At 35.3% G+C, this 27,550-nt stretch overlaps 1 protein-coding gene across 6 annotated transcripts in view; it reads right to left on the minus strand.

Annotated features, from left to right (window-relative positions):
• CSNK1A1 (casein kinase 1 alpha 1) overlaps positions 1-24,777 on the minus strand; it is a 36,404-nt gene extending 11,627 nt beyond the window's left edge. For 3 of the 6 annotated variants that reach the window (XM_026688396.2, XM_026688379.2, XM_026688371.2), the window contains exons 1-6: positions 24,211-24,777; positions 23,247-23,353; positions 11,689-11,815; positions 6,838-6,936; positions 4,666-4,749; positions 1,263-1,402 (exon numbers count right to left, since the gene is read on the minus strand). In XM_026688396.2, coding sequence (XP_026544181.1) covers positions 1,263-1,402; positions 4,666-4,749; positions 6,838-6,936; positions 11,689-11,815; positions 23,247-23,353; positions 24,211-24,333 — 680 coding nt within the window. In that variant the 5' untranslated portion in view covers positions 24,334-24,777. The remainder of the gene's footprint in view (positions 1-1,262; positions 1,403-4,665; positions 4,750-6,837; positions 6,937-11,688; positions 11,816-23,246; positions 23,354-24,210) is intronic. The other 3 variants (XM_087955466.1, XM_087955465.1, XM_026688402.2) reach the window with 1 other exon arrangement.
• Between the last annotated feature and the right edge of the window lie 2,773 nt (positions 24,778-27,550).

Raw genomic sequence — 27,550 nt, forward strand, 5'->3', positions numbered from 1 at the left:
CTTCTAATTCTTGTTTTTCTTAGAGATGATACAGCAATGCACTTCAAATTTTAGCAAACTGCTTAACTATTACAGAAAACCGCATACCAGATTTCCTGCCATATCCAAGTTTTTATTTTGCTATTTTTCTCCATATCACGTTAACTTCTAAATTTTAGCTTATTTTGGGGGTGGAGTACTGAGAGAATAAAATAATAATCAAGCAAATTTTTATAATAAATGTATTTTATGGAAAAGGAAATATTAACTTTGGACAATGGCTGCTGAAATAATTTTCCTTTATTTTCCAATTATTTTCTACTTTGGTCAACAACTGTGCGTAAAACAAGCTACATGAGCCCCATATCTGTCTTGATAATAGTACAACAGTGAGATCATGGAAGCATAAAAATTGTGTAGGCATAATAGCAAAGCACATAACAACAAAAGTGTTATGAACAATTCTAATTCTTATTCTATATAACTGAAAACATTCAAAAGCTAAATTTAACCACATGAATTTTGAGAATTTATGATAAAAATACTGATTCCAGAAACAATCCGATTTTCATGTTTAATGACTGATACTACAATGCCAACAAATGCATTAAAAAACATGCTAAGTCCAAAAGTTCTATGTTAAAAGAAGTTGAATACAATTTAAAAAATTACAAACTATCACCAGAAGGAAGAAAAAGATATTGATTCACATATTATGAAATGTGTATGAAAACTCTTGATTTGTTAAGAAAAAAGTTAACTTCACCTGAAGTACTATATTTCAGTATTCACTCTGCTGTTAACTAGTTATATCAAATGACTTTACTTATTAAAAGCAGGGGTCTGAAACTCATGGTGTCAGGTTGTCATTATGTGACATATCACAACTTTTCCCCACCCCTTCACTGAACCAGGGTTGGGGGTGGCTAGCACATGACTCATCCAACAAGTTTGACATCCGTGTTAAGGCAACGTGTAGGTAGGTATAAGATGGATAGATAAAAATGTATCTGTCATGCATATGTTGATGTTTAGAAGCAACACAATGCAAATATTTGCTCTACATTTAAATTAATTTTCCTTTTTTTGTCATTAAATAACTATTCAATATCTCAAATATTATGATACTGTAAGAAATGTGTGGTCTTCCCAATGCTACTAAATTATAAGCTCAGCCTCTTTATCTGACAATTGCTAAGAGGCATTAGAATAAATTCAGACATTTCTAGAGTTTAACTTTTTACAGTTCCTAATCTAATTACAGAAATTGCTTCAATACTTACCTCTGTTCTATGCCAAGATGTGCATTAATGCTTGCATATCTAGCTGTACCAGTGAGATTTTTGTCTTCTCTATAAGGTATGTGTTGCCTCGTTCTGTTGTCCCGGTACTTTTTGGCCAACCCAAAGTCAATAAGGAATAACTTTAAAATAGATAAAATAGATTCAAATTTCCAGATGGCATTTTGAAATATCAACAGAACTTTTAAGTATATGCTTAGTAGATAATTCAGAGCAACAAAATTAAATTCAAATGTAATTTAAAGGCAAGTGAAACAAAACCACAACGTTTAATTATTATTTGAAAATAAAATATAAAATGGACCTAAACTTTCACATCTACTCGGAAAAAAACAAATAAAATTATTCAATTTGAGTTTTACTGAAAAAACTGTGGATTGTATTACTTTCTTATGAATGTTCTATATGTTGGCATGCCACTAAAGAGACTCTAAGGACTGGAGAGAATTAAAATATGGTAAAATAAATAATTAAATAAAGCTAGGCCACATAAATATAACATTTTCCTATTATTATATACATGACAAAAAGGGGGGGGGGGAGGCCAATTTTATGAAACTGTTTAGTTAATTTCAAGTAATTTTGCTTTTCTGCCACTTACTGCTATAATTTGTTTTTACTATGCTGACACATTCTTTCATATTATCAAAAAATATTTGAATATGTGCATTCAAGATCAAATTGTCACAGAATAATTTTATATTTTACTAATTAAAATATCATTAAATTTAACTAAAATGTTCAGTTACAAATAATCTGGGAGTTGTTGGATGTGACAGATTAAAATTATAATAAATAAATTGTCCAATTAAAAATATCAATTTTGTTCTGTAGAAAACTAAGACTCGATTAATGGAGTAAGACCATTTTTAAGAGTTTAGCCTAGTCCATTTTAGGAAGTGTACTAAAACTCCTAGTACTTCCTATACATTGCAAAATATCTAAAGCTAATACAGGAAAAAAGTTTTTTAAAAAAAGTTTCTTAAAGTAAAAGCACAAAATAATTGACATAAATAAAATTTAGAAAACAACTGAAAACAATAATTTAACAGATGTTCAGGTTACTAATGTCTAAGGAACAATTTATTATAAGCATGTTTAATAAACAAACAAGTAAATAAATAGTTGTTGGGCCTTTACAATTTGCCATACTAAAGAAGTTTAGACTCAATGAGAGGAAGACAGACAATATTTAAATCAGGGTTAACAGGCATCATCACACACCAACATTTCTCTAACAGAACTTATTTTTAATATTTACTGAGATCTCAACCATGAAAACTAATTTGGGTATCCCATGAGATTTTGCTCAATCTTAAAAGTATTAATTTTGAAGATCAATGAGTGCTATCCTGGTGTGTCGCCGTTAACTCCTGATTTAAAGTTAACCGAACACTTGTGTTTATGTTATAGGTGAATGTAGATGGATGATACTTAAACCATCTATGATAGATGATCTGAAAACAGTAAAAAGAACACAATGCCTAGTTGATTTAAATAAGTAAACCTTATAAAGTTGAAATATTATTAGGCCAATTAGTATTTTATGAGATCCTTCTCTTTATTAGTACAAAGTGGGAAAGACATGGTTTTTTAAAAAGTATTATAAAAGAGGTTGACAATATAATTTTCAGATATTTATTTTCTTTTTCTCTGTTCTGATTTGGACAAATGCAAGGTATAGAAATGCCACACTCTTATAAAGCATTGGGTAGAATAATTACTCCAGATAAACCAGAACAACTCTGCCATGTAACTTTTCCATGATAATCTATTCTTACAATCTCAAGACACCAAAGCCATGCTTCATTACTGGGGAAAATGCTAGGGAGCAAAGTTACCTAGCAACATAATAATACTCCCTCTTAAATTGCTTTGGTTGACAAGTAAGGATATTACTTTTGAGATTAAATATAATACTATTCCACCCAATAAACCACACTTCTCCAAGCTACTGCCTTCACATCTTCCTAATTTACTCCCCCATTCCCCATGAATGCCTGCATGAATCTTGCTGATTTAGTTTCAGAATAAATAAGGAAAGCCAGTCAGAACTGGAATGATGGACAGAGAAGAGAAATTCAATGGTTCCAATCTGAAACTGGCAAAGTGCTTCTGCTATTTCCACTGGAATAAAGGCTCTTATTTGTACTATTTTATTCTCCAAGATAGCACATTTTAACACAAAAAGGATATTGTTATTCATAGTACAAAATATATCTATTTTATATTTAGCTAAATCAATTTTAGAACAAGTGTCACTTCCTGTTAATTAGCATAGGACACAGTCTTCACACTGGCTCAATTATTATGTGATACTAAAACATTTCTGCCATGACCAGATCAAGCCAAATCGTTCTTAATAACTCAGTGAGTCTCCTTTCTGCCTTGTACCTCACCCCCCATACAATAAAGAAAAGGACTTCAGCCAACTTTATTTTTTTAAGGTTTGTTTCACTTCAGGTTCAGTTTTTCAAAAAACTATTTTATTAAATACAAACTAAGGATCATGCATGGAAATAAACCATGATTAAGCAATCCAGTTCAAACCGCTGACTTGTTTAATCTCTTGTTGTTCTGTAAACAGCAAACTCCTATGACAACTGAGATCAGTCTCCTAATATTCTCCTCCTATGCAAAAAGATATATTATGAAATCCTAAAACCGAGCCCGGGGCTATACTGAAGTTTGAAAAAGTTCCAATATTGTAAATTAGATAGATACTGTAATTGGAGCCACAACACAGCATAAAAGGAAGCTGCATGTAATGAAACCTATTCCAATTGCCACATGTCTAAATTCATGGGCCCAAAGTATCATAGCAAAATTCATGTTTAATAAACAGCTGTTTAAGGAGCTCAGAAATCACTAACTAAAATTTGGTAAATTTTTAATAAGATACAATTACCTTAGTTTCTTGATCTATACTCAATTTCTTTTATTTTAAATTTACTGCTGGAAACAAAGCATGTTCTTTGGAAAAAGTATAGTAAGTCTCGATTCTCCCCATCCAAAATGCATTTTTCCTAAACATACTGATCACATTAATGAAAAGGGAGACAAATCTCATCAAGACCTACTGACAGACCGTGCATACACAGGCATCTTTAATTCTTCACAATACATTCTATATCCTCCTTTGTCATATTTCAGAACTCAGAGCTATTCTTCTAGAGTTAATACAAAGTTTGGGCCATTATCCTTAACAATATTAACATGAATAAAAGAAGATATCTTACAACAGGCGCTTAGTAATGTTACATGTTTGCCAAGTATGTCTGAATAATGCCAACATAAGGTGCTTTTTGCAAATCTACATGTTTTCCGAAATAAAATAAAATGCACATGAGTTGGGATTGAGGTTGGAATAGAGACAGTTTCAGACCTGGTTTAATCCTGAGAAAGATGGGTCCTGAGAAGTACTAACAGTCATGCTTCTTTTCCTCTTCCCCACTGGAGATTCTAAACACTGAACAAACAATAGAGGGTGGCAGTGCATCAAACAGTATTGCTTACATTGCAACAATGGCTGGCGCAGACAGGCAACACCGAGGCGTTAGAGAAAGAATAGGGTAGCCAAATGCCATCCTTCTTCCACCAAGCACTACAGTTTTCCAAAGGAGAATCGTATGATACAGAAAAAATTTAGATGTGGCAAGATAAATTTGAGCATGCCACTTTAAAATGACACTGCCTTGAACAGGGATAGCAATGGCAATATTTGGCTTAATAAAAAGAAATTTTGGCTTTTACATATGTACTGCCCTTCCCCCCCAAACAACTTGTGGGAAATAAATCTTCAGTAAGGAAGAGGTAGAAGGCATTTAGTCACCTTAAATTCACTTTCGTAAGCATGCAGGGCTTATTGTAGGAGAGGCTCAAAGAAGATCATATATTAGGAATAAGACAATTCCTAACACATAACATTTAAAAATAAATTTTAGAAATAAAGCATTCCAATTTTATTGCCTATATTTTAGTTTATTATGAACATAATTTATTGGAACATGATTAACAAAACAGCCTCATCACTAAATACCATGTGTCTTATAAAACAATAGACATGTGATATAAAATCCATCTGTATTTTTGGTAAAAGGATGAAAACTTTAAACCATATCAATGTTTAAAGAAACTGCTGATTTCACACTTTTAAAGCTTTAAATTCTGTGTGGATTAAACAAAGGGGGTTATAATCTTATGTATAGGATTATTTGTAACATCGAATGAGTATCTAAAAATTAATGCTTGTCACTCTTTATCTAAATGGCTGCTAGGACTGAAAAATGTCGTCCTTTTTTTACATCATCCAACGTGACACTAACAGTCACCTAACAAAGCACAACATTTTTCAGACATTTCCACATAAGAAAACAAATAAAATGTTGCAATGCCAGCTCACTATAACTGTCAAAGTATATGGAGAAATGGCCCCAAAAGAGAGGAAATATCAAATCAAGACTGGTTTAATTTTTTTCTAATTGTACTTCCAGTTCTTGTCAGATAATTAAAGGACTGTATTAAAGAAACAAGAATGTGAAATTTAGAGATAAAGTTCAATAGAAATAGGACTGACAGTGTCTTTTAAATTTGACTTTTGCAATTTCTTCTCACTCCAACTCCCCAAAGTTGTTTAATGCTTCACTGAACGCCTTTAAAGCAGAATTCAACAGGTGGTTGGTTGTTGGTTTGATTTTGCTCTCAAGTAATGGCTCCAAGTTGGCATTCATACAGGCAAACAAAGGTAACATCTTATAACTAAAAATATCAAAAAGGTAAACACTGATGGCTTATGAAGAACCAATCTGTATGGGAATGTTTCTGCCAATATAGATTCAATTCACATACATTTCCCCAAACTTCAGAATTTCTATTTCACAGCATGCTTAAATGCATTGCCAATGCTGCCTGTCTGCTCGAGCTCAGTGTAAAGTATCACAAAGTTTACTCGCAAGCTAGCCAAGAATATTTCCAACCAAAAGTTTCAAAAGAAAACATGCATTTCCAGCTCAATTTCTATCATCCCCTTCTACCCCCACTTAAAATCCAATAAAATATTAAAATTCAGTAAGCAAATGTTAACCTATACCTACCCATTAACTGCATTCTGAACTTCCACAGGCTTGCGATTGCACAGAACACAGTTGCATAAACAAAGCTCTGCAGTATTACAATCCAATTTCTTTATAAATTGATTCTACTCAATTAAAATCTAGGTAACTGGAAGTCAAGAATCCACCATGCTAGTAAATACAGCAAACAATACAAAATCACAGTTTATGGCAAGCTGTGCTACTATAATGCATTGATTTTGAATAATAGGATATTTATATAGAAGGAACTTTAGTATGCAAAGAAATATAGGCTATATAACATACTGATTTCCTTAATGAAGGTCTGAACAAAGGCTGAGATCATATGATTTGCGTGCAGTAGTATGACTTAAAATCTCATCTCGATAAATACTATTAACCAATAGCTAACTCAAGCAGCACAACTTTTCAATAAACTGTATTTTATGATAACTTTTTTCATGCAAACAAAGTATTAGACTAACCTTATTACAGTGACGTCCGATACCCATTAGAAAGTTATCTGGTTTAATGTCTCTGTGTATAAAATTCTTTGTATGCACATATTCAATTCTACTGATCATCTGTAAACAAGAAAATTGGTCAAATTTAAAAGCATTTCAGATATGATTTCAATAATAATTCAAAAGTGTTTGCATCAATCCTATTATCTGAAAATAATTTAAACCAGTTAATAAACTGACTCAATATTTTGTAAATGAATGCTTTTCAATATCATATAATGAGAAAAGGGACACTATCTTATCCATACTGGCTGGAGAATTCTGGGAGTTGAAGTCCATAAGTCTTGCCAAGTTTGGGGACCCCTGGCCTATACACTAGTCTAATACCTTCCTGTGGAAAACAGCCTTCCCACAAAATCAGTTATTTTCACTCTGGGCACTTTGCAAAAACCATCTGTCTAGTATTGTATCAGATGTCTGAGCCTGATGCTACAAACAAACCTTGCTATAGAGTAAGGGTCCCCAAACTTGGCAACTTTAAGACTTGTGGACTTCGACTCCCAGAATTCTCCAGCCAGCATAGCTGCTATAGAGGAAGCTTAACTCTGTGAAAGTTATGTTGGAACTAGGATGGAGCAGAGCTGTTAATGTGGGTATTTAGATTGCTAGTTCTATCAGCCATCATGTGCGAGTAGGTGGCAATATACATTTAATAAACAAACAAATCAGAGCTAGTATGAGTTCCATTAGGCAGATATAGGAAAAATTAAGACTGGGAAATGGCATGGATACGTGCATACTCAAAGTAATAGCTAGTAAGAAAAGGTATAAGAACTCCAATTTTATTATATGTATTGGACTACGGGCTTCTTTTCAGATTATCATCTACCCAAAGAGATCAAGATGACAATAAAGACAATTTTCTAAAGAAAATATTCAACTCTTCAGTGTCACATATCTGTTGTTTTTTAAGCATTGATTATCCAGAACTGAATTTCATTCAAAGCACTGATTTGACATGCATTATTGAGACTTAGCTGACAGAAGAGGCATTTATGGGATAGGACTGTTGGGCATAGTCTGTAGCAAGGATAAACATGTGACTCTTTTGCCCTCTCTCATCATGACTACAGCAAATAGTGCAGCTTCCTACCATTTTGAAATGATTCAAGTTTCCAAACCTCCCTCAAAATGTTGCCTTATGAACATAAGCATTATAATCCCACCCATTTCATGGCCCTCAACTGTACCAAATGTTTTTTTATTATGGATTCTCTGTGTTTTGTAAATATCATGATGTTCACAAAATATATTTAAATCTTGCTTCTCTTGGTTTAGCAAATCAATCAGGCAGACCCTAATGTCAAATTTCAAGAGGTACTTATTCTTTCCTAAAACATGGCGTTACTGGATTATCCTTGTATATGACAGGCTTTGGCAATAGTTCCTGGATTATTTAAATTAGAAATTGAATGGAGTCCAATCATTGCTTCTTAACCATTCAATTCCAAGAACCATTCTGTACCTTTGAAGCATACCACATTCCAATAATGTGGTAGATGAGTACCAACACCTTTTCTGTAAGGTTATAATAACATAACCTTACAATTTGGAAAGCACTTCTCCCCTCTTACTTTTACTTTCTAGGGAGGGTCCCTTCTGAGTCTTTGCCTGCCCTCTTTCCTTCTGTGGGCTGAGACATCTTTTGCATGATAGTTGTCAAGGCTGTGCCTTTTGCTCTCGTCTTTCAAGGTTATTCTCACAGACCATGACAACAGTGCATTTATATAATTACAGTTGCTGGGCTAACTGTAATCCATCCATCCATCCACCTATCTATCTCTTGGTGGATATCTATGTTACTTCCTATTATGACCACTGATTTTTTTCCCCACTACAGCCATTTTTGAACATTGCCCAGAAGTTGTAATTAGTACAATGCTGCAAAGTACAGGGATCACATGATGTCGAGATTGAAATATGTTTATTGGTTGCTGTTTGCTTACTAAATGCAGTTTAAGCTATTAATATTAATCAGATATGTACAAAATCTACACCAAGAAAATGGAATACTCAGGCAGCTCTGAACTCTGCTGTTTTATTTTATTCTTTATTTTATTTATTTTGTCAAGCGATTATAAGATAACAGGTATAAGATAGTTATGAGTACATGAAATGGATACATATAAGAAAAATAAAAATAAACAATAGGACAGGGACGGTAGGCACGTTGGTGCACTTATGAACGCCCCCACAGAACTCTTAGGAAAGGGGTGAGGTCCATAGTAGACAGTCTAAGGTTGAAGTTTTTGGGATTTGGGGAAGAAACCACAGAGTCAGGTAGAGTATTCCAGACATTGACCAGTCTGTTGCTGGTCATATTTTCTGCAATCAAGTTTGGTGCGGTTTACCTTGAGTTTGTATCTGTTGTTTGCTCTTGTATTGTTATGGTTGAAACTGAAGTATTCATTGACAGGTAGGACATTACAATATATAATTTTATATACTATACTTAGATTGGATAGAAAGCGGCGTAGTTCTAGGTTTTCTAGGTCTAGAATTTCAAGTCTGGTGGCGTAAGGTATTCTGCGAGTAGAGTTGTGGAGAACTCTTCTTGTGAAATATTTCTGGACTTTCTCAACTGTATTAATATCAGATATCTAATGTGTGTTCCAGACTGATGAGGTGTATTCAAGTATTGGTCTAGCAAATGTTTTGTATGCTCTAGTTAATAGTGTGATATTACCAGAGAAAAAGCTACGTAGGATTGGGTTAACAACTCTTAATGCCTTTCTGTCTATGTAGTTACAGTGGGATCTAGCACTTAGATCATTAGAGATGAGTACTCCAAGGTCCTTGACAGAGTTTGGATCATCAACAAGGTCTTGACTATTCAGCTTGTATTTTATTTTCTGATTTTTTTTTTCCAATATGTAAGACGGAGCATTTATTTGTTGAGATTTGAAATTGTCATTTGTTTGACCATTCTGATACATAGTCGAGGACTTTTTGAAGGGTAGCAGTATTGTCGGTGGTGTTGAATAGCTTTACATCATCGGCGAAGAGAACGCGGTTGCTCTTAATATGATCACATAATATGCTGTTCCTCCGGATTACACCAATCTCAATTCAGTCCAACAGTTTTCTGGTGAACTGGAAGTAGTTTATGCTGTTCTTAACAAACTAAGTTTGGATTATATCTAGATCTGGTGCAATCCAAAGAAAGAGAAAAATTCCACAGTTCTCTCCAGAGATGTCTATTATTCACATTCTTGACATCTTTAAAACTCCTGAAAGAGCTGATGATTATCCTGTCTTTCCAATGAAATCTGCTGAATAGGCTCTTCTGAAGAAGATCTTAAATGTCTATTTGACGCATGAAAGAGAGTCTTCTATATTGCTTCATGGCCTACATTTAAAAAAATCCACTGAAACGTTTTGCTAGACTTTAACTGTTAATTTATTAATTTTTATGTGTTTTAACTTTCTGGATTGCAAAATGTGTCTATATTTCTTGTCAGCATTCTTGGATATGTGCTCAAATAGAAAAGCAGAATATAAAACAAATATACGTTAAGAGCTATCCTGTTTATTCTATTGAACTAAAACATTGTTTCTCTGCATAAAATCCTTTAATCATTTTGAGTCTTTATTATGTACAACATATGTATTCATATTATTGACCATAGAAAAACAAGTTATGTCATTCATGTATAGTCTATGTATTGTTCTATATTAAAAAAACTTAAATTTCTTTTATTAACTGTTTCATGTTAAATGATCGATACACTTCCATAGACCTACTAGAGAATTTTTAAAATAGGCGCATCTGTAGCCTGCATGCACTCTCCTATTCTCAACTCTGCAACTATTCTTCCAACTCTCATCCTCAAAATAATATGGTTAAACTTGGTAGCATAATAGCAATCTTGTTTTCCCATAGAAAATGAGGGTTGCTTTTTTTTTTTTTTTAAAGCAAAGCACATTTCTGACTGGATTCATTCAGAAAGAATGAAATATTAACAGCAGAAAAACTGCTGTTCAACAGGTATTCTTCTGTAATACCTGTAATACAGCATCTTTGAAATGTTTGCATTATACTCTCATACTTGAATCTTTATACCAATATGCTTCATTGAAGGACTGAATGAAAATTGTGGTTATTTTTTCTTTTTTAACATTGCTTCAATTTACCATCTTTCATTTGGCAGTTATAGCCACAAAAGCATTTTGGCACATGGCATGCAATATATGCTAATGGAGTTCTAACAAACCAAGTGAGATACAAAAAAGAACAAGGCAAGGCTTTTCCTTTCTTTTTATCTACATTTATTGCTGACTGGAAACCACCTATATTCATTTGCACAAAACAGAAAAAAAACAAACAGCTTTATAACCACTGAGTAAGAGGTAATTTTGTAGTTTTACTTATATTTGCTGTAATGAAAATCAGAAGGTACTTCCTTTTCTTTTTCTTCTTTTTGTATTTGTATCTTTTCCTTTTTTTCATTTATATTAGTTCTTATTCAATTTTCTTTTTAAAACTTTTAAAACTTTTATAAAAACAAGAAGAGATATCGCATAAAATTATTGCAGCTATTTTTTTGAATTTAAGATTTAATAAAGACAACAAACAATGTTAAGTATGAAATAATATACTCTGTATTTCATGATTTGGCCAACAAATCTTGTGCTATTCAGCAGATAATCTCCCATTCGTATTAGTTTTTTCAGTCTATCTGACTCAAATACTCATTTGAGTGCAGACATTATAAAGCCAGTAAACTTTATATGTATTTGAAAACACAAAGCAAACTACATTTTAGGGAACTTCTAGTACTCCCAAGCAGAGTATTTGCAGAATTTACATACCTGGTCTGCTAACATAAGTACTGTTTTCATTGTGAACCTACGAGAACAGAAGTTGAACAGATCTTCAAGACTAGGTCCAAGAAGATCCATGACTAGAACATTGTAATCTTTTTCTTGACCATACCACCTGCAAAGAGACAGAAATAATTATTAGTTATTATTAACCTAAATACAATTGAATAGCATAAAATTGTTAAAGGTGATTTCAATAAAATAGTGTAGTTTTCTTTAAAAAAAATTCAAAACCCAGTTAAAATCATAATGCTAATTAATAGCATAGAGTATGATTCCCAATCATGCAACAGACCAGTATTACACACTATCCACACTGTCTAGAATTTAATGATTAATCCATATAGGCTAATAATTTTCTTTATTGCTTGTTTGGTTCTGCCTTTGCATTTTCCCCTCTCAGTGAAAAAGCCAAGAATTATATAGTAGCATGACGATATTGCATCTTGCATCAATGTTATAGTCTCACTCATCTGGATAATTCAATTAGTGTACAGATAATCTAATTTTGAATGATTAAATTACTTTAAAGGCAATGTCAAAATAGGCAAGAAGATATTTTGTAGTTAGGAGGCTAGTTTATTTCATTATCATGAAAAGCAACAATATATGTACAATGACTTAAATAATTCTTTTAGATGTCTATCTCAAGATCTTCCGTTGTTCTGGGGCTCTTTCAACAATTACTAAACTTGGAATATTAGCACAGATTTATGTTAACACGAACATTTGCTGCAACTAAGTCATGATGTGAAACTACTTACAGAAAAAGAAATTATTACACATTTAAACTGGTAGAAACAAATGGCCAAGATTTGGGGGAGGGGAAAGAGTCTTAAAATATCTGAGATGTTACATAGAACATGAAGTAGAACTACTTTCCACTATTGTAGAAACCAAATAAAGAACCCAGAATGGAAATTTCACTGAAAATTCATAGCATAGTGAATATTATCCTAATTGTCAAGAAGTATTCAGCAACAAAACAAATACAATCTATAGAGGTAGGCATATACATATTCATCTTAATTGCCTCTTTAGGATAAGAAACTTTATGCAGAAAAGAGACATAGCAAGTCAAATCAGAGGCATGAACTAAAAAAGAAAAGGGGACATAACAGCGTAATTCATTATGCTTCTCTATACTTTTCTAGCCTTACCCATTGTTCTTGGTATCATAGAGTCACATATCATTTCATAAAAATAAAAATGGATTCTAAAAAAAATAGCATGCTACTGCCAACCTGAATGGAATATAATGGAAGAAAAATGTAATGATTTTTTTAAAAATGTGGAAAATTTCCCCCAATGGAACTTGCTCTAATGAAAAAAAAATTGAATTTGGGGAAATATAATAAATCTTAAAAATTAAAATACATGTTCTCATTTAGAGCGAACCTGTTATTTTGAAGTACGGATTAATCTATGGTTTTTGCATCCCCCAAATGTTTTCAAATAAACCATGAATAAACAAACAGTATTAGGCAACTGCAATTTGCACTCCAAAGAAACACATCACAAAAATCTATATACACTGTACATACTGTTGAACAGAAATGAACACCACAAATGGTATTCACAAGAAAGAGTGGATACAAAATTAATCAATGGTATGAAAATGCTGAAAATGTTAAAGGTACAACACAATTAGTATAACTAGAAAAATGTTATAGCACGGATGTGATTTGCTTTTAGAATACAATATGTTTATTCAACATATGTGCATCTATGTCTGATACAGATTTTGTTCCCATACAAAAAGGAAAAGTAGCAAGACTGATAAAAGTATAAAAGATTGAATGAGATTAGTTTATTTAGTATGCCTGGGAAAATATTTGGGCAGTATTTTAATTGAAAAATATAAGAAGTAGTGATGAAGTAGTGTAAAATGCAGTAAGGCGTCATATCAGGCATATATTTGCTATTCAGCAGATCACCAAGAAATATATAAATTGAGATAGTTTGTACATTTGTGGATTTAGAGAAGGAATACAGTAAAATGACTATATAGTCTTTATGAAAACATGGGATTGAAGATTGGCTTTTGAACAGTATAAAACCAGCTCACTATGGAATGCTTAGCAAATGGATCAACACTGTTGCTTAATGAAATATTTCTCAATCTTTTTTCATGCATGGTTTCCCTCTGACCTTGTTTTTCTCCTGTGGCTACTTGTCCAGGTCATATTATCAGTGAAAAAGATTGACTTTGCTTTTCTGTGGCCACTTCAGCATTGCCCCCGTTACATGTATTTCACTTGTGATCTACTTGAAATATCCTACCCCCCCGGCATACCTATCACAGTAGAGTAACAGAATTGGAAAGAACCTTAGAGGTCTTTTAATCCAATCTCCTGTTCAAGTAGGAAACCCTATACCTGTGTTGGCGAACCTATGCCACGCGTGCCGGAAGTGACACGCAGAGCCATTTCCCCCTGCAAGCGAGGTCACCTGGAAGAGCACCACTGCGCATGCATGCTGCCACCCAACAGCTGATTGTCGGGCATCTGGTGAGCATGCGCACGGGGTTCATGGGAGTCATATGCGCATGCGCAAAGACGCAGGGCGCACGAGGTGGAATTGCGTGTGCATGCGCACACGTGTAGCATGCGAGGGAGAATGAGGGGGCAGCACGCAATGCCTTCTGGGTGCTGGCACACAAGCGAGCACACACACAATTATTGGCACGAGAGCCGAAAAAGGTTAGCCACCACTGCCCTATACCATTTCTGACAAATGGGTGTCCAACGCCTTTTTAAAAACCTTCAATGATGAGAGCACCCCACAACTTCTGGAAGCGAGTCATTCCACTAATTAATTGTTCTGTCAGGAAATGTCTCCTTATTTCTAGGTTGGATTTCTCCTTGATTAAGTTTCCATTCATCGCTTCTTGTCCTGCCTTCAGGTGCTTTGGAGAATTATTAAAAATGGCGAACAGTATTCTTCCTTAAGCAGATGAAGTACTGAAGGCTTCCAAGAACTGCAAAAACCACCCAAAACAGGGCTTAACAGATTTAGTGTGAACTACTTGCCAAATTTTGTTCACATGATCATAGGGATGCTGTAATAGCTGGAACTTTACTGATCACAATAACATTTTGTGTTGAATAAAAACCATGCATGAAGGCTGTAATTTTTGGTTAATTACAGATTCTGTTGTTTGCTCTGGATTGTTTTTAAAAATATGGCTAAGATATAAAAACACTGGAGACATATAGGTTCAACTCTATCCTCAGCCACAGATACTTAGGAGAGTCAGGATGATTTCAGGCCAATAAATCTTTCAGACCAACCTCTTTATAAAATTACTATTATGAAGAAAAATTGGAAGAGAAAACAGGATATAAAATGAATAACTAAATATTTAGATCAACAGGCTTAAAAATTCTCAAGATTTATAGTAATATGAGACATTCCCACAATAAAGATCAGCATAGTTTTTTCCCCTCAACCTAAACATGCCCCAAGTCCATAAAAATGAAGAATATAACCAAATAACTGAATAGAAATATTCTACAACCTTTTGATCAAAAGACTCAGAATTGGACATTTTCAGCAATAGTACTTACTTAACCAAATGGCAACATACAATGTGTTTCAGGAAAATTCTTCTTTACAGAAATACAACAGTATTTTGCTGGTTTAGAAAATGGGATATAAAGTGGAGAACAAAGCAGAACACTCTGATCATGTCCTGTGAAGCCTAGCAGGCTCCCATCACCTACTAGTACTTAAGAGCCTGCAAGCAGTGGGGTAAAATGTGGCTGGAGCCCAGCAAAAGTGAATGTTGATATACAGAAATTATTTCATTTTTGGGAAATAAGAGTTTTTGTTTTTTAGAGTTTTGAGTGCTTTTATTATTGGTGATTTGGCAAATGAAATGGACAGTCATGTACATCTTTTAAATAAATAAACCCCATAATTCCGAAGTTCTAAGTTATAAATGCAATTTTACGGTTGTTATAGTTCTGTTATTATCAGATTTTGTAGGGTCCAATTTTGCAAGTACATCCTAAAAATGTGACATAAATAATGGTCTTTTACAATTCATTTGCTATATAATCCTATATCCCCAACTATGCATTATTACACATGCATCTAAAATGGATTAATTAGATAAAAGGGTTTTAGAGATATTGCCAATGTATCATCATGAGATTAAATTCTGGATTCTTTAATCATACAAACTATGAGAAGTGTTCCACCTATCAGCTATGAAAAGCAGAAGAGGCAAGCTGACTGAAGCAGGAGATTGTTAAAAATGTGGACACAATGCACTATTTTGATTAGTTAAAATTATATCTAATGATACTAACAGGATTTACTGCTGGTTTGGCAGAATTGTTCTGGATTATCACTGAAAAATCCCAGAAAATGAATGAAATAAATCCCGTTCTTGTGTGGATTTGACCCTTATTTCATAGATATTGATAAAGCAAATACACAGTAATGCTGTAGAATAGTGGTGGCTAATCTTTTTCGGCTCTCGTGCCAAAAATTGCACTCGTGTGCTAGCACCCAGAAGGCAATGTGTGCTGGCCCTCCACCACGCCCCTTGCACGACCCCCCCATTGCACACCTGAGCATGCACTCGCCATGCATCTTTGCACATGCATCTTTGCGCATGCATCTCCCGCACATGCATACCAGATACCCGACAATCAGCTGTTGGGCAGCAGCACACGCATGTGCAGTGGGGCTCTTCTGGGTGACCTCTTGCGTGCTGGCAGAAGTGGCTCTGTGTGCCACTTCTGGCTCACGTGCCATAGGTTCACCATCATGGCCCTAGGATTTATTTAACTGTTGTTCTCTTCTCCAGATTCAAAACTGAAATTTCAGACATGTTGGCCAAGGATTTTGTAGTTTGTATGGATGATACTGTGTTTTTCAGAAGACCATTCTCTACATTCTAAGTATGTCAGGCACGTGTCATACCATCTATGCAAAAACGAATGTTATATGGTATTAAATTTCAACAAACTGCATTTAATCCTAGACTAATCATGGTATTGCTCTCTCTATATAAGTGGACAGATATAGTCTACAAAAGTAGACTATACATGTGACAGGCACCTAGAAAAATTAAAATATCTGCAGTACTTTTTTTGCTTTGCCAACTTTCACAGAATATTTTACAGTGACTACATAGCTGCTAACTCAAACTCTGAAAAAATATTGCCAATATAAGTGATATATTCAAAGGCTTTGGTGAAGTGTGAAGATTTATCTTGCACCTTTTACTTGAAACTCCTATTTTCAATAGAGCTACTGGCAATAAAGCAATGTTTCAATAAAGGAGACATTTTAATCCCTAGGCTGTGGCCCGCTATTGGACCAGGGCCTGTTCAGAACCGGGCTGCGCGAGTGCACAGCTTGATTTGCATGAGCGGCAGGCTGGTGTGCCACTCGACTTGGGAAAGGGAACTCCGCAGAAGCTAAGGTCAGGGTGGCAGGCAGTAGAGCTTTTGAACTGGATTCACTTACAAGATCTACTTTTCAGGGCTCAGATGGATGTCTTTTAAGTTTGACAGAGTGATAACAATGCTTTTTAATGTTCTTTTCCCCTTAGGGAGATATATTGCAATTTTATCATGAAAGTGAAATTACAAGATGTGGTGGAGGATAGGAACTGTTCAGAAGATTACATTTTCTACTCAAAGTTTTGGTGGTCAAGAGTGAGAGTATATTTTAAAGACATGTTCGCCTGTGATGTCTGTTACCAAACCAAGTACACTACTGCTAAATTGCCCCTTTAGTTTCAACCACTCCACTCATTTGCAAGACAGAATTATATTACTGATATTCCAGAAGTGCAAAAGTTTGGTGGTAATGGACCTTTTTGATAATATGGCTGATTTTACTCCCTGTAAATAGTATCAAATGCTCTAGACATTGCGAAAAACTTGCTAGACATTTTTGGTATACGGATAGTCCTGGCTTAATATCCCTATAATAGCAATACAAAGGCAAAAAGACAATTCTGGAAGCCTTCCAATATTCAATCAAATTTGCTTATTCCTAGTTATGGAAAGAATTGTCACTTATAATTTTATTTCAGCATTTTTCAATTTAAAACTTTATTTACACCCCAAATATGTCATCAAAATTACCATCAGACAATAGTTGTAGAATTTATTAATCTATAATGACAAATAAACAATTCTACTACACTACTATATATAATGGTAACCAAAACAAAGTTAGACATCACATTTCATTTTTATTTAGGTATAAAACATGCCATTTTGTTACAAAATTATTAGTCACTAGGTGCTGGATGGATCTCACTTTTTGCCAAATTACCATGTTACTATCTTGTTTTAGATTTAATTTTGATATTTTTCTTATTATCTAAGATTGTAGCTTTCTAATCCTTATTAAATTTGTATTCTCAATTATCTTGGTTAATTAACTCCTAAACATGTCAACTTAATCTTTTTGGCAACATGAAAATACCAATGTCATCTTTGGGGTGGGGGTTTACATCTCTGTTTTAGCCTACAGCACTAGTATTTCCTCTTGCCAAAATGCTAGTCCCTGAATTAGGGCATAAACAATGTTGAGGGTATCAGAATATTTCAAGAACAAGGATGGTTTCAGGAAAGTTTTCATAGCTATGACTTCATGTGTTGTTTTCTGAATTCTAGTTTTTGACATACAAAATGCACAAACCATTTCTGTACTAATTAGGGACCAGAACATTAAGAAAAAAATGTTACACCATGGTTCTATTCAGAATTCCAGCTGGCCATTCCAAGATGTTCCAGTCTATATCCCATTCATTCTATTTTACATTTTCTATGTGCCAACTCTAACATCCTGTGGTCACCAAAAATTTTCAGTTCTCATTAACTTAAATGACAAATGTTTTGATAGAAAATGTTGGTGCTTAAAAAGCAATGACAATGCAGTTTTATCCTGATACTATATTGCCACACAATTTTAACAACTTGCAGTTTAATGAACTATTTTATTCACAATTCATATGTGGAAGGAATCACGTGTGGTACAATTTAGGACTGGAAATGTTATTTTCAGGTTTTCACTGGAATACAGGCTTAGATAATATACTTTGTATTGCTCATAAACAAGTTTGCAATTTCCAAATTATGGTGCATAACATTCTGGAAAAACTGTCAGTGTTATAGAACAGATTCTGCTGTTTCATTTCAAGTAACTGATAATGCAAAATTATTAGCATCACTGAAGAAACAAATTTTTGCTATTCTGTGTTCAGTATAGTCTCATCAATAACTATCAACAGCCAAAAATAAATGCTTACCTATTTGTATTCTAATTGCAGCTGATTACATAAAGACCTTCAAATCATCTTATAAGAATGTAAACAAGTCAAAATACAGAAATACCGAACAGAAAAACTAACCAATGATGGTTAAAAATAATTTAAGAATTTAATATTTGTATAACAATGATTTTTGTTATTTATGCATATTCATCCAATAATTATATGCATAACTATGAATTATAAGTATTTTAAAGCTGTCAACTCCTATAAGCTGAGAATCTCAAGAAAATGTTATATACAAGGGAAAAGAGCACAAATTCATTGTATAAACTACAATCTTGAGTTTCCAAGTGCACCAATAGTATGCTTTTGTTTTCCTTCTTCTAATTTCATCTTACCATATTACTCTTTGAAAAAACAGCAGTTTGTCAATATAAACTTAAATGCTAATCAAAGAACTGAAAACTCATCAGATGCTAACTATGATAGATAACTGAAAAAATGCATTGTCAATTTAGACATTAAACCAAATCAAAATAGGTTTTTCTTTCTCCATGCCTGAATAACCAGATCTAACAAACTTGATTCACATATCTGAAAAAAGTGTTCTTTCGATAGTTTATTAAATAAGCTAGAGTTGCTGAGTCCTAACATCATGCTATGCCACAAACCAAGTTTTATAAACTACAATTTTATATTAAAATAAATCATAGATCTAACAAAAATGTTTTATCTTTGTGTACATAAAAGTATAAATCCAGCCAGTAAATGTAACTAACGCTGTTTATTCAACATTTAAAACACAGACAAAATTATACAATATTCAAATTTAGTCTTGTGTAATTCAATGCTATATATTTCTCTAAGCAACTGGATACTCTCCAATTATGATATAAACATTAAGGCAAAATCTCACTTGCATTTAGAAAGACTAGACATACCTAAGACAATATCTCATCTTTACAGATCAACTGATCTGACAAAACTAAACAAGGACTAGCATCCCATATTTCATTGTGACTGTTTCAGCTACATAAAATAATAGAAACAAAGACCCCAGCACCCTTCTTTTTATCTCAGAATTGCAAAATCAAATAAAGTAGTTCTATGTTGAGTGCTACAAACAAGCCAGAGGGAGAAGTGGGGAGAAAGGAGAGAGAAAAAGTATTTAACAGTTTTTAGAACACTCCCCATTATGGAAGTATATGTTTCATTCTCCTCACACTGTCTTACAGGAATTCAAGTACAATGCGTCCTTTTTTTCTCTCTTTGGAAGATGCTTAAAGAAAAGATTGTAAAAGAAATTATCAGCTTCTCTCTTTATAAGTAAAAGCACCACAGATCTTACTTTGAGAGCAAGTATACTATAGTGGTTAAGATCTGGATTAGGCATGGAGATCCAAATTCTAGTCTTGCCTTAGACAGAAAAGCTAGTGGATGACCTTGGCCAATCACTTTCTCCTAGTGCTCCAAAGAGCGCCAGCTCTGTGACAAAGCAAGCCCTTCATCAACTCATGCACTGATGTCTTTGCTGTTGGAACAAACACAAAGCAACCAAGTGGACCCAGCAAGCAAGACAGATGCTAAAAACAACCACCATCATCATAGACTGCAATCTCCCATATATCCCTTTTCAAATTAATTATCACCACCAAGGCAGGAGATAAGCGGAAAATGAAGGCCACTCCAATAACTCAAATTGGATTTCTTTCAAAATAAGCCCCTTCTTAATCTAAATTGTGTATGTCTAAATCTACTCATGCCCACAAAGTCAGCAACATTCTTTCAGGAAACAATATTTAAAGGTTTGCCTACAGATTACCCACTTTTACTTCCTAGCACCTGGCAATATGATAAAAGCAAACAAGAAAAAAAAATGCAATTTCTACCTAGTAGAACATTAAAGACAGGGAGGGAACTGTTGCTCAGGAAAGAGGCCCCACCCTGAGAAACACATATACAAGAAAGCTGCTATCCCTGATTGCCAGTATTTGCATCTTAAAAATAAATTGCATTTTACATCAGAAGCAATAAAATATATAAATAATCAAAGTCATATTTACGTACCTGCTGAGCAAAGAATTTTTGTTTTTACATTTAAATATCAAAAAGCAAAATTCACAAGTTTGAACATCTCTTTACAGCAAAATGCACTGCTTACTAAATCAATACTACATGAAAGTATGAAAGTAACAGAATACATGTCAATCTGCCTAGCAAGCTAATTAGCATAGTATTTTGAATTTTAAGTAGATCTGAAGTCACCACAGACACACAAGAGACTACCAATGCAATTAAGATAACAGATCAGCAAGCCAATCAGAACTTGTTTTGGCCTTTCAAAATGATCGCATAAACAAAAACTGTTTTTGAGCCTATGTTCAAACAACCAAGCAAATCAGTGGTCCAATCAAACCTGTATTATATACAGATACATTTTACATTTATATTTAATCTTGCTTTTCTAAGAAAGTTATACATGTAACAAAGTACATGAACTATGACTTCCTACAGTAATCTTTATCAAAAGATACCAGCCCCCAAAATAGTTCACTTTCTTGACAGTTGAGGAAATAAAATACCTCCTCCTTTGTCCCAAAACTTCACCTCCAGATCACCCTACCTAGTCTAAATCAGTAGCAATAGGGGCACAACAGGACCTTCCAGCTCTACCAGCCTAGAAAGAAAAATTCAAGTATAACACTCCATGCTGAAAGGGAAAATACTCTTCCACTCAAATCAGTCATGTTTTGTTTTGCAATTTGAACCAAAAATTAGTAAAGAAATGGGTTTTATTCTGTCTAAACTGTTTTGTTTATCTTTCTAAATGTATCTATTAAGACTGGCATGAAGTCTTTGTTAATAAATTCATCAAATCATATGTTGTATGTATCTTTTTAATTTATTTAAATATCAATTTCCTTAAAGTGTACACCACAATACATTCAAGACAGCTAAATAGTTTACATGCCTCTGCAATTTTTCTTACAAACTCTGTACTGCAAATCAAAACTGATTTTTAAGCAAAATCACCTAGATGCAGAATTATAATTATACTCAACATAGGACAGGCCTGAGCAGAGCATTTTATCAACATTAATAACAAAAGACAGAACATAAAAATCTGTTACACAATACACAAAATTTTATCACAATTAAGCAGTGCAATTACAGCTGAGTTAGAGGGAGTAGTTGCTTCATATGAATGTGTCATCAAATAATCCCATATTCATTCTGTAAAAGACAGATCTTTATGTCATACTTCCTTGCAGTTTACGAATTTCACAACTATACAAGCCTCCTCTAAAGGCAAAGATATCAACATTTATCAACATAACAACTGAAGATTAAAATGACAAAGGTTATTTATACATCAAAAATTAATTCAGAATAAATCCAAGTAGCAACTTTTTTTAAAAAAATCAAGATTTGCCAGCACACACACAAGCTTAGGTATAAATGACACATAACACAGTATGTATCATGTAAGAGAAATAAAAACTCTTCCACAAAGATTTTAGAAAATTTGCAGTTTCTTTAACAATCTGCATATTTCCATGTTTTAATGTAACACCAGTAATATTCAATATTAAACCCCAAATATTTTTCAGATATCCATGGCACAGATCAACAGTTGTAAAAGTTTCAGATACCATACAGTATTTTTATGAAAATATTCCTTGAATCTTTAATGCATTTCCCCTTGACTAGATATTAAATTCTTTCCATTTCCAAAATCAAACATTTAAATATAACTCAAAATAAGATTCTAGAAAAGTATTGATTTTCAAAGAGCAAAAAACAGCTGCTTCAACAAGAGTAGTTCAGTGATGTATGGTCTTCTCAGTAACAGAAAGGGGCTTCCACTATCTCCTCTCCCTCATCTTCACAAGCCCATTTTTCTGAATATCTCATTATTATTATTAAAAGGGACTAGAAAGAAATATCATGCCCTACTTCTCAGGAATGTTAAAGTACTGACATCCGCCATTTTCTCAGCAAAGGAGGAAGACATGTTGGAACAAAAACACAAAAGAGAGCAGCCATTTCTATTGGTACATCCCAGGAGTTGCCAGCTACCCCCTGTATTTCAGAAAATGATCAGAGAATTTAGTTGGGGGCTTGAAGGCTGGGGGTTATGAAGCAGCCAAAAGAAAATAAGCTCTCAATATCTTTTATACAGGTAATTTATCATAACATTTGGTAACACATAACACTTCCTCTAACACAGAACAAAGTAAACTGATCCTTTAAGAGAAAAGTAGTAAATATTCCACCTGCCTAAAGCTATAGTTCTTACCTTATATGAGGGATGCCAACTCCCCCTTGTAGAATCTTGTATAGTTTGCTTTCATATAACAGCTGGGGATGCCTGGCCTTCTGTGATTCTAACTTCACAGCTACTTCCTACAGTGGAAAAGGAGACATGGGGGTCAACAGTCCTACTAATTAGGAGGACTACATCTTACTGCTTCACAAAAACTGAGAATAGGGAAAATGATCTGTATCATCCCCAAGATTAACAACTTCTGCAAGTATATTCTACACAATGATACTTGTACAGAAATCCATTATCAAAAACAATGCTATCGGGCATCTAAAGTTACTCGGAATATGTTAAAATATGTCCTTGGGGGCGGGGGGACACTAGATCAGGATGACAACATGAAAAAAAACAAAAAACCGCAATCTTTCTACAAGAGTGCTTTTACTGGTTCCCAGAAAATAACCAGAGCGCCTATCCGTTATGTATTTACTTCATACATCAACTACCCTACACAAAACACGAGCATTTTGTATGGGAAAGGGGCACTTCTCAATCCTTTGAATTAAAACACTGCAATCCCACAATCTTGGCCGTTGTTTTTTTTTTTAAATCCTCTGCCCATATAATTTTAAATTTCTATTTGGCAGAAAAGTATTCGGCATTTTGCTTTAAACGTTACCAAAATGCAAAATTAAAAGCACGGGAACAGTAGGTTCTCCAAAACCGAATTACAGAGGAAGACGGTAAGACCTCAAAATAAAGTGCAACCTGGGACAAAAGTCCACGAGAGCTTCCACTTCGAGAGAAACGGCTTGCTTCCTTCCTTTTCACCTCCCCCCCGCCTGCCACCTCGCCACTCTTCCCACGCAACGGACACCCGGGCCCGGGGCCCGGCACGTGAGCCCCGCCTGACTAAAGGCGACCTCTACCCACTGGCGAGGCATAGGACATCGAAAGGAAGGAGAAAGGAAAGGCCCGGGCACCGGTCGGCCCTTACCTCCCCGTTGGTGATATTGATGGCCAAGTATATATCCCCGAAGGAGCCCGAACCAATCTTCCGCACCAGCTTGTATTTGTTCCCGACAATGAACTCGGCCTTGGAGCCGCTGCTGCTGGCCATGGCGACGGAGGGGATGGGGGGATAGGGGTTATTTCCCACGCGTTTGAGAGCCCGCGAGTTCTTCCACGGGGAGCTCCTGCTCGACCACGGCTAGGGACGGGGCAGGGGACGACGGAAGAAGGTGAAGGGGCTTCGATCTCGGCGGCTTGGGTCGCGCTAGGCCGCCCCGAAGGGTGGACGTCCCACGCAATTTCCCGGCTGACAGCGCGCTTTTCCCCTTCTGAGGAACAGAAGGGGGTCTCGGAGGGAAAGAGGGAAAATAAAAGCCCAAGCGAATCTGTCCGTCCGTCGCCACTAAATGGCGCTTCAATCGGCCGCCGCCATCTTGTCTGTCTGTCGCTCTCTCGTTCGCTCGTTTCCTCTCTCGCTGCCGATATCCAGGACACAAAATGCCTCCAGCCCGCGACCGACGCTTCTTCACCGCGCTGAGTGCTCTGGGAAACTGGAGAGAACACCAGCCTGCGCATGCGTCTCCCAAAGGGAGGAAAAGAGGACAAGCAGGAAGTATGTGTGATCTTTAACGCCTTGGCAGGGCGAGGCTGGTTCAAAACATGCGCATGCGCAAAAATAGGCGGCGGGCTTGTTCCTTGAAGCGGAGAAACCCCGCCTTCCATTACGGGGGGGAGGGAATTAGAATAACGCAGTTACCATCGTTCCACACATGCATAAAAGGTTTGTTACTGTACCTTTCAAGTACAAAAAAAAAAAAAAAAAAAAGGAGGAGGAGGAGGGGGGCTTGTCTCGCGCATGCGCTTTCTGAAGCAAAGGTGCTTTAGGAATATGTGAAAATCGTGTCGCTAATATTCTGGTAAACTAGATTAAGCCCACTTGTACCTATTATCAGTTATATTGTTTATGTGTATATTTGTATGTATGTATGCATAAGTGCACCATCGTTCCTCCCGTCCCTGTCCTAATGTCCCCATTTAACCGTACCTATTTTCTGTATTCTTACACATGTTTGTACTTATACCTATTATTTTGTAAGGATTGACAAATCAAATAAATAAACATACGCATACACTGCCCTCATGTTCATCAACACTTTTTCTCAGGTAAAAAGATAGGCAAAACCAAACCCAGAAACTGAAGAACTATGCTACTTCATACAGAAAGGAAAGAAACTTAATATGAATAGTGTGAATTAATTCAGCAAAGATTAATCACTGTTCCTTCCCTGAGGTACATGATGTGATCATTCTTTTCTCTCCAAAATGAGGACAAACAAATAATGAAATAAATGCTCTTAGGAAATTTTCAAAAGTAAAGGGATATTTTATAGTGGTTTTGGGATTCATCCCTTATGATTCCTGGAACAATGCAACCGTTATTTATACATGTATATATAATCCCTAAGATTTTATGTGGCTAACAAAATAAAACCACAAACAATAAAACATTAAAAATGGACAGGATAAAACATACAATTGTGATCTTCAACTGAAGATCACAATTGAGCTGCAAATTTCTGTTATGTAAAACATTTGTTAAATGAATTGTGCCCCATTTTACGACCTTCCTTGCCACAGTTATTAAGTGAATCGCTGCAGTTATTTAGTTAGTACACAGTTGTTCAGTGAATCTGGCTTCCCATAGACTTTGTTTGTCAGAAGCCTGCAAAAGTCAGTTCCATGACCCCAGGACAGTGCAACCGTCATAAATATGAGTCAGTTGCCAAGCCTCTGAATCTTAATCACAGGACCTGGGGATGCTGAAATGGTTGCAAGAGTGGAAAACAGTCATAAGTCACTTTGTTCAGTGCTGCTGAAAGTTTGAACGGTTACCAAATAAACTGTTGCAAGTAAAGGACTGCCTGTAGCTGGTCTCTGAAGGAAAAGAGTCCCTAGGTCAGCCGCTTCCAATTAAAATTGTACTTTTGGCCTGAAGGCCTGTTGAGAAAATGTTTTATCTTCCTTCCCAAAAAAAGAAGACCGCTAACCTGGGGTGGAGCAAGGTGTTCCAAAATAAAGGGGCTGCCCTGAAGGCCTGATTCGTTTCCCCTTAACACAGGAATCTCCAAACTTGGCAACTTTGATACTTGTGGACTTCAACTCCCAGAATTCCCCAGTCAGCATGGCTGGCTTCTGGGAGTTGAAGTCCACAGGTCTTACAGTTACCAAGTTTGGAAACCTCTGCTTAACATCTTGCAGGAGAGGATTTTTAGCCTGCATAGAGTAGAAAGATAGCCCATGTTTCCAAGTTTGCCATTCTGGGTAAAAATTGTGTTAGACTTTTGTGTCAGGGAATGTATGTGTCTATTGTTCAGAAACGTCTGCATAGCTGTTGCGTTTATATTTCTGCAAATGTTAACGTTCTGGCTAGGGGGCACTCAAACAGCAAAGGTCCAGCACCAAGTCGAATGAACCAATCAGCATGTAGGACACACACCTCAGCACAACGCATACTGGTGGTATTTGAGATTTGGGGGTCATACACATCATCCCATCTGCAACTATTTGCAATCTATGTTTACCTATCAACCCTTTGCAGCGTAGGTATGTGTCAAACAATTGTGGACAGGTCTAAAACTTTAAACATACTAGAAATTAGGGCATATGAGGAAGATGTGTAAAACAGCCACCCACCTCCCTGTGGGTTTGCTGTAGCTGGGAGTGGAAATGAGTTTGTGACAAAGCCATGGATTATTTAACTATAGAATGAGCCACACATGGCTGGGCTTAGATAACATAGGCCACAGTTTGCAAGCATAATAGCTGGTTTATGCCACCCAGGATCCTTTGGGAGAAGATGAGTTATAAGTACTATACCCATGACGAATCCAAGAAGACTTTATTATGCATTTAGCATGCCGCAAGCAAAGCATGCTATACTAAGAATTACTGAGGAAAGAATGCAAAGAATTACTGAGGAAAGAATTGCAAAGTAGAGCAAAAAGCATGACACAAAATCCTGTGAAGAATAATTAAAATGCCTGAATAAATTTAGCTTAGAAAGAGAAGGCTAAGGAGAGACATGATAGTGGTCTTCTGGCACTTTAGGGCTGCAGTCGTTATAGGTAGGACAAGAAGTAATAGGTACAAGCATTATCAAGAGGGATTCAAAACGAGGAAGAATTTCCTGCTTCCTGGATTTGCATTAATGCATGTGCTCCATTACTGGAGGTTTTCAAACAAATATTTGTTTCAATAGTCTGAGGATTTATGCCTTTAAATTGGTTGTCCTACCAGTCCTATGATTCTAAAGAAACTCAGTGTAT

Source organism: Notechis scutatus, chromosome 2, assembly GCF_049901735.1.
Source record: "Notechis scutatus isolate UNSWTSFEM ecotype Mainland chromosome 2, rNotScu1.2, whole genome shotgun sequence".
NCBI classification, from domain to species: domain Eukaryota; kingdom Metazoa; phylum Chordata; class Lepidosauria; order Squamata; family Elapidae; genus Notechis; species Notechis scutatus.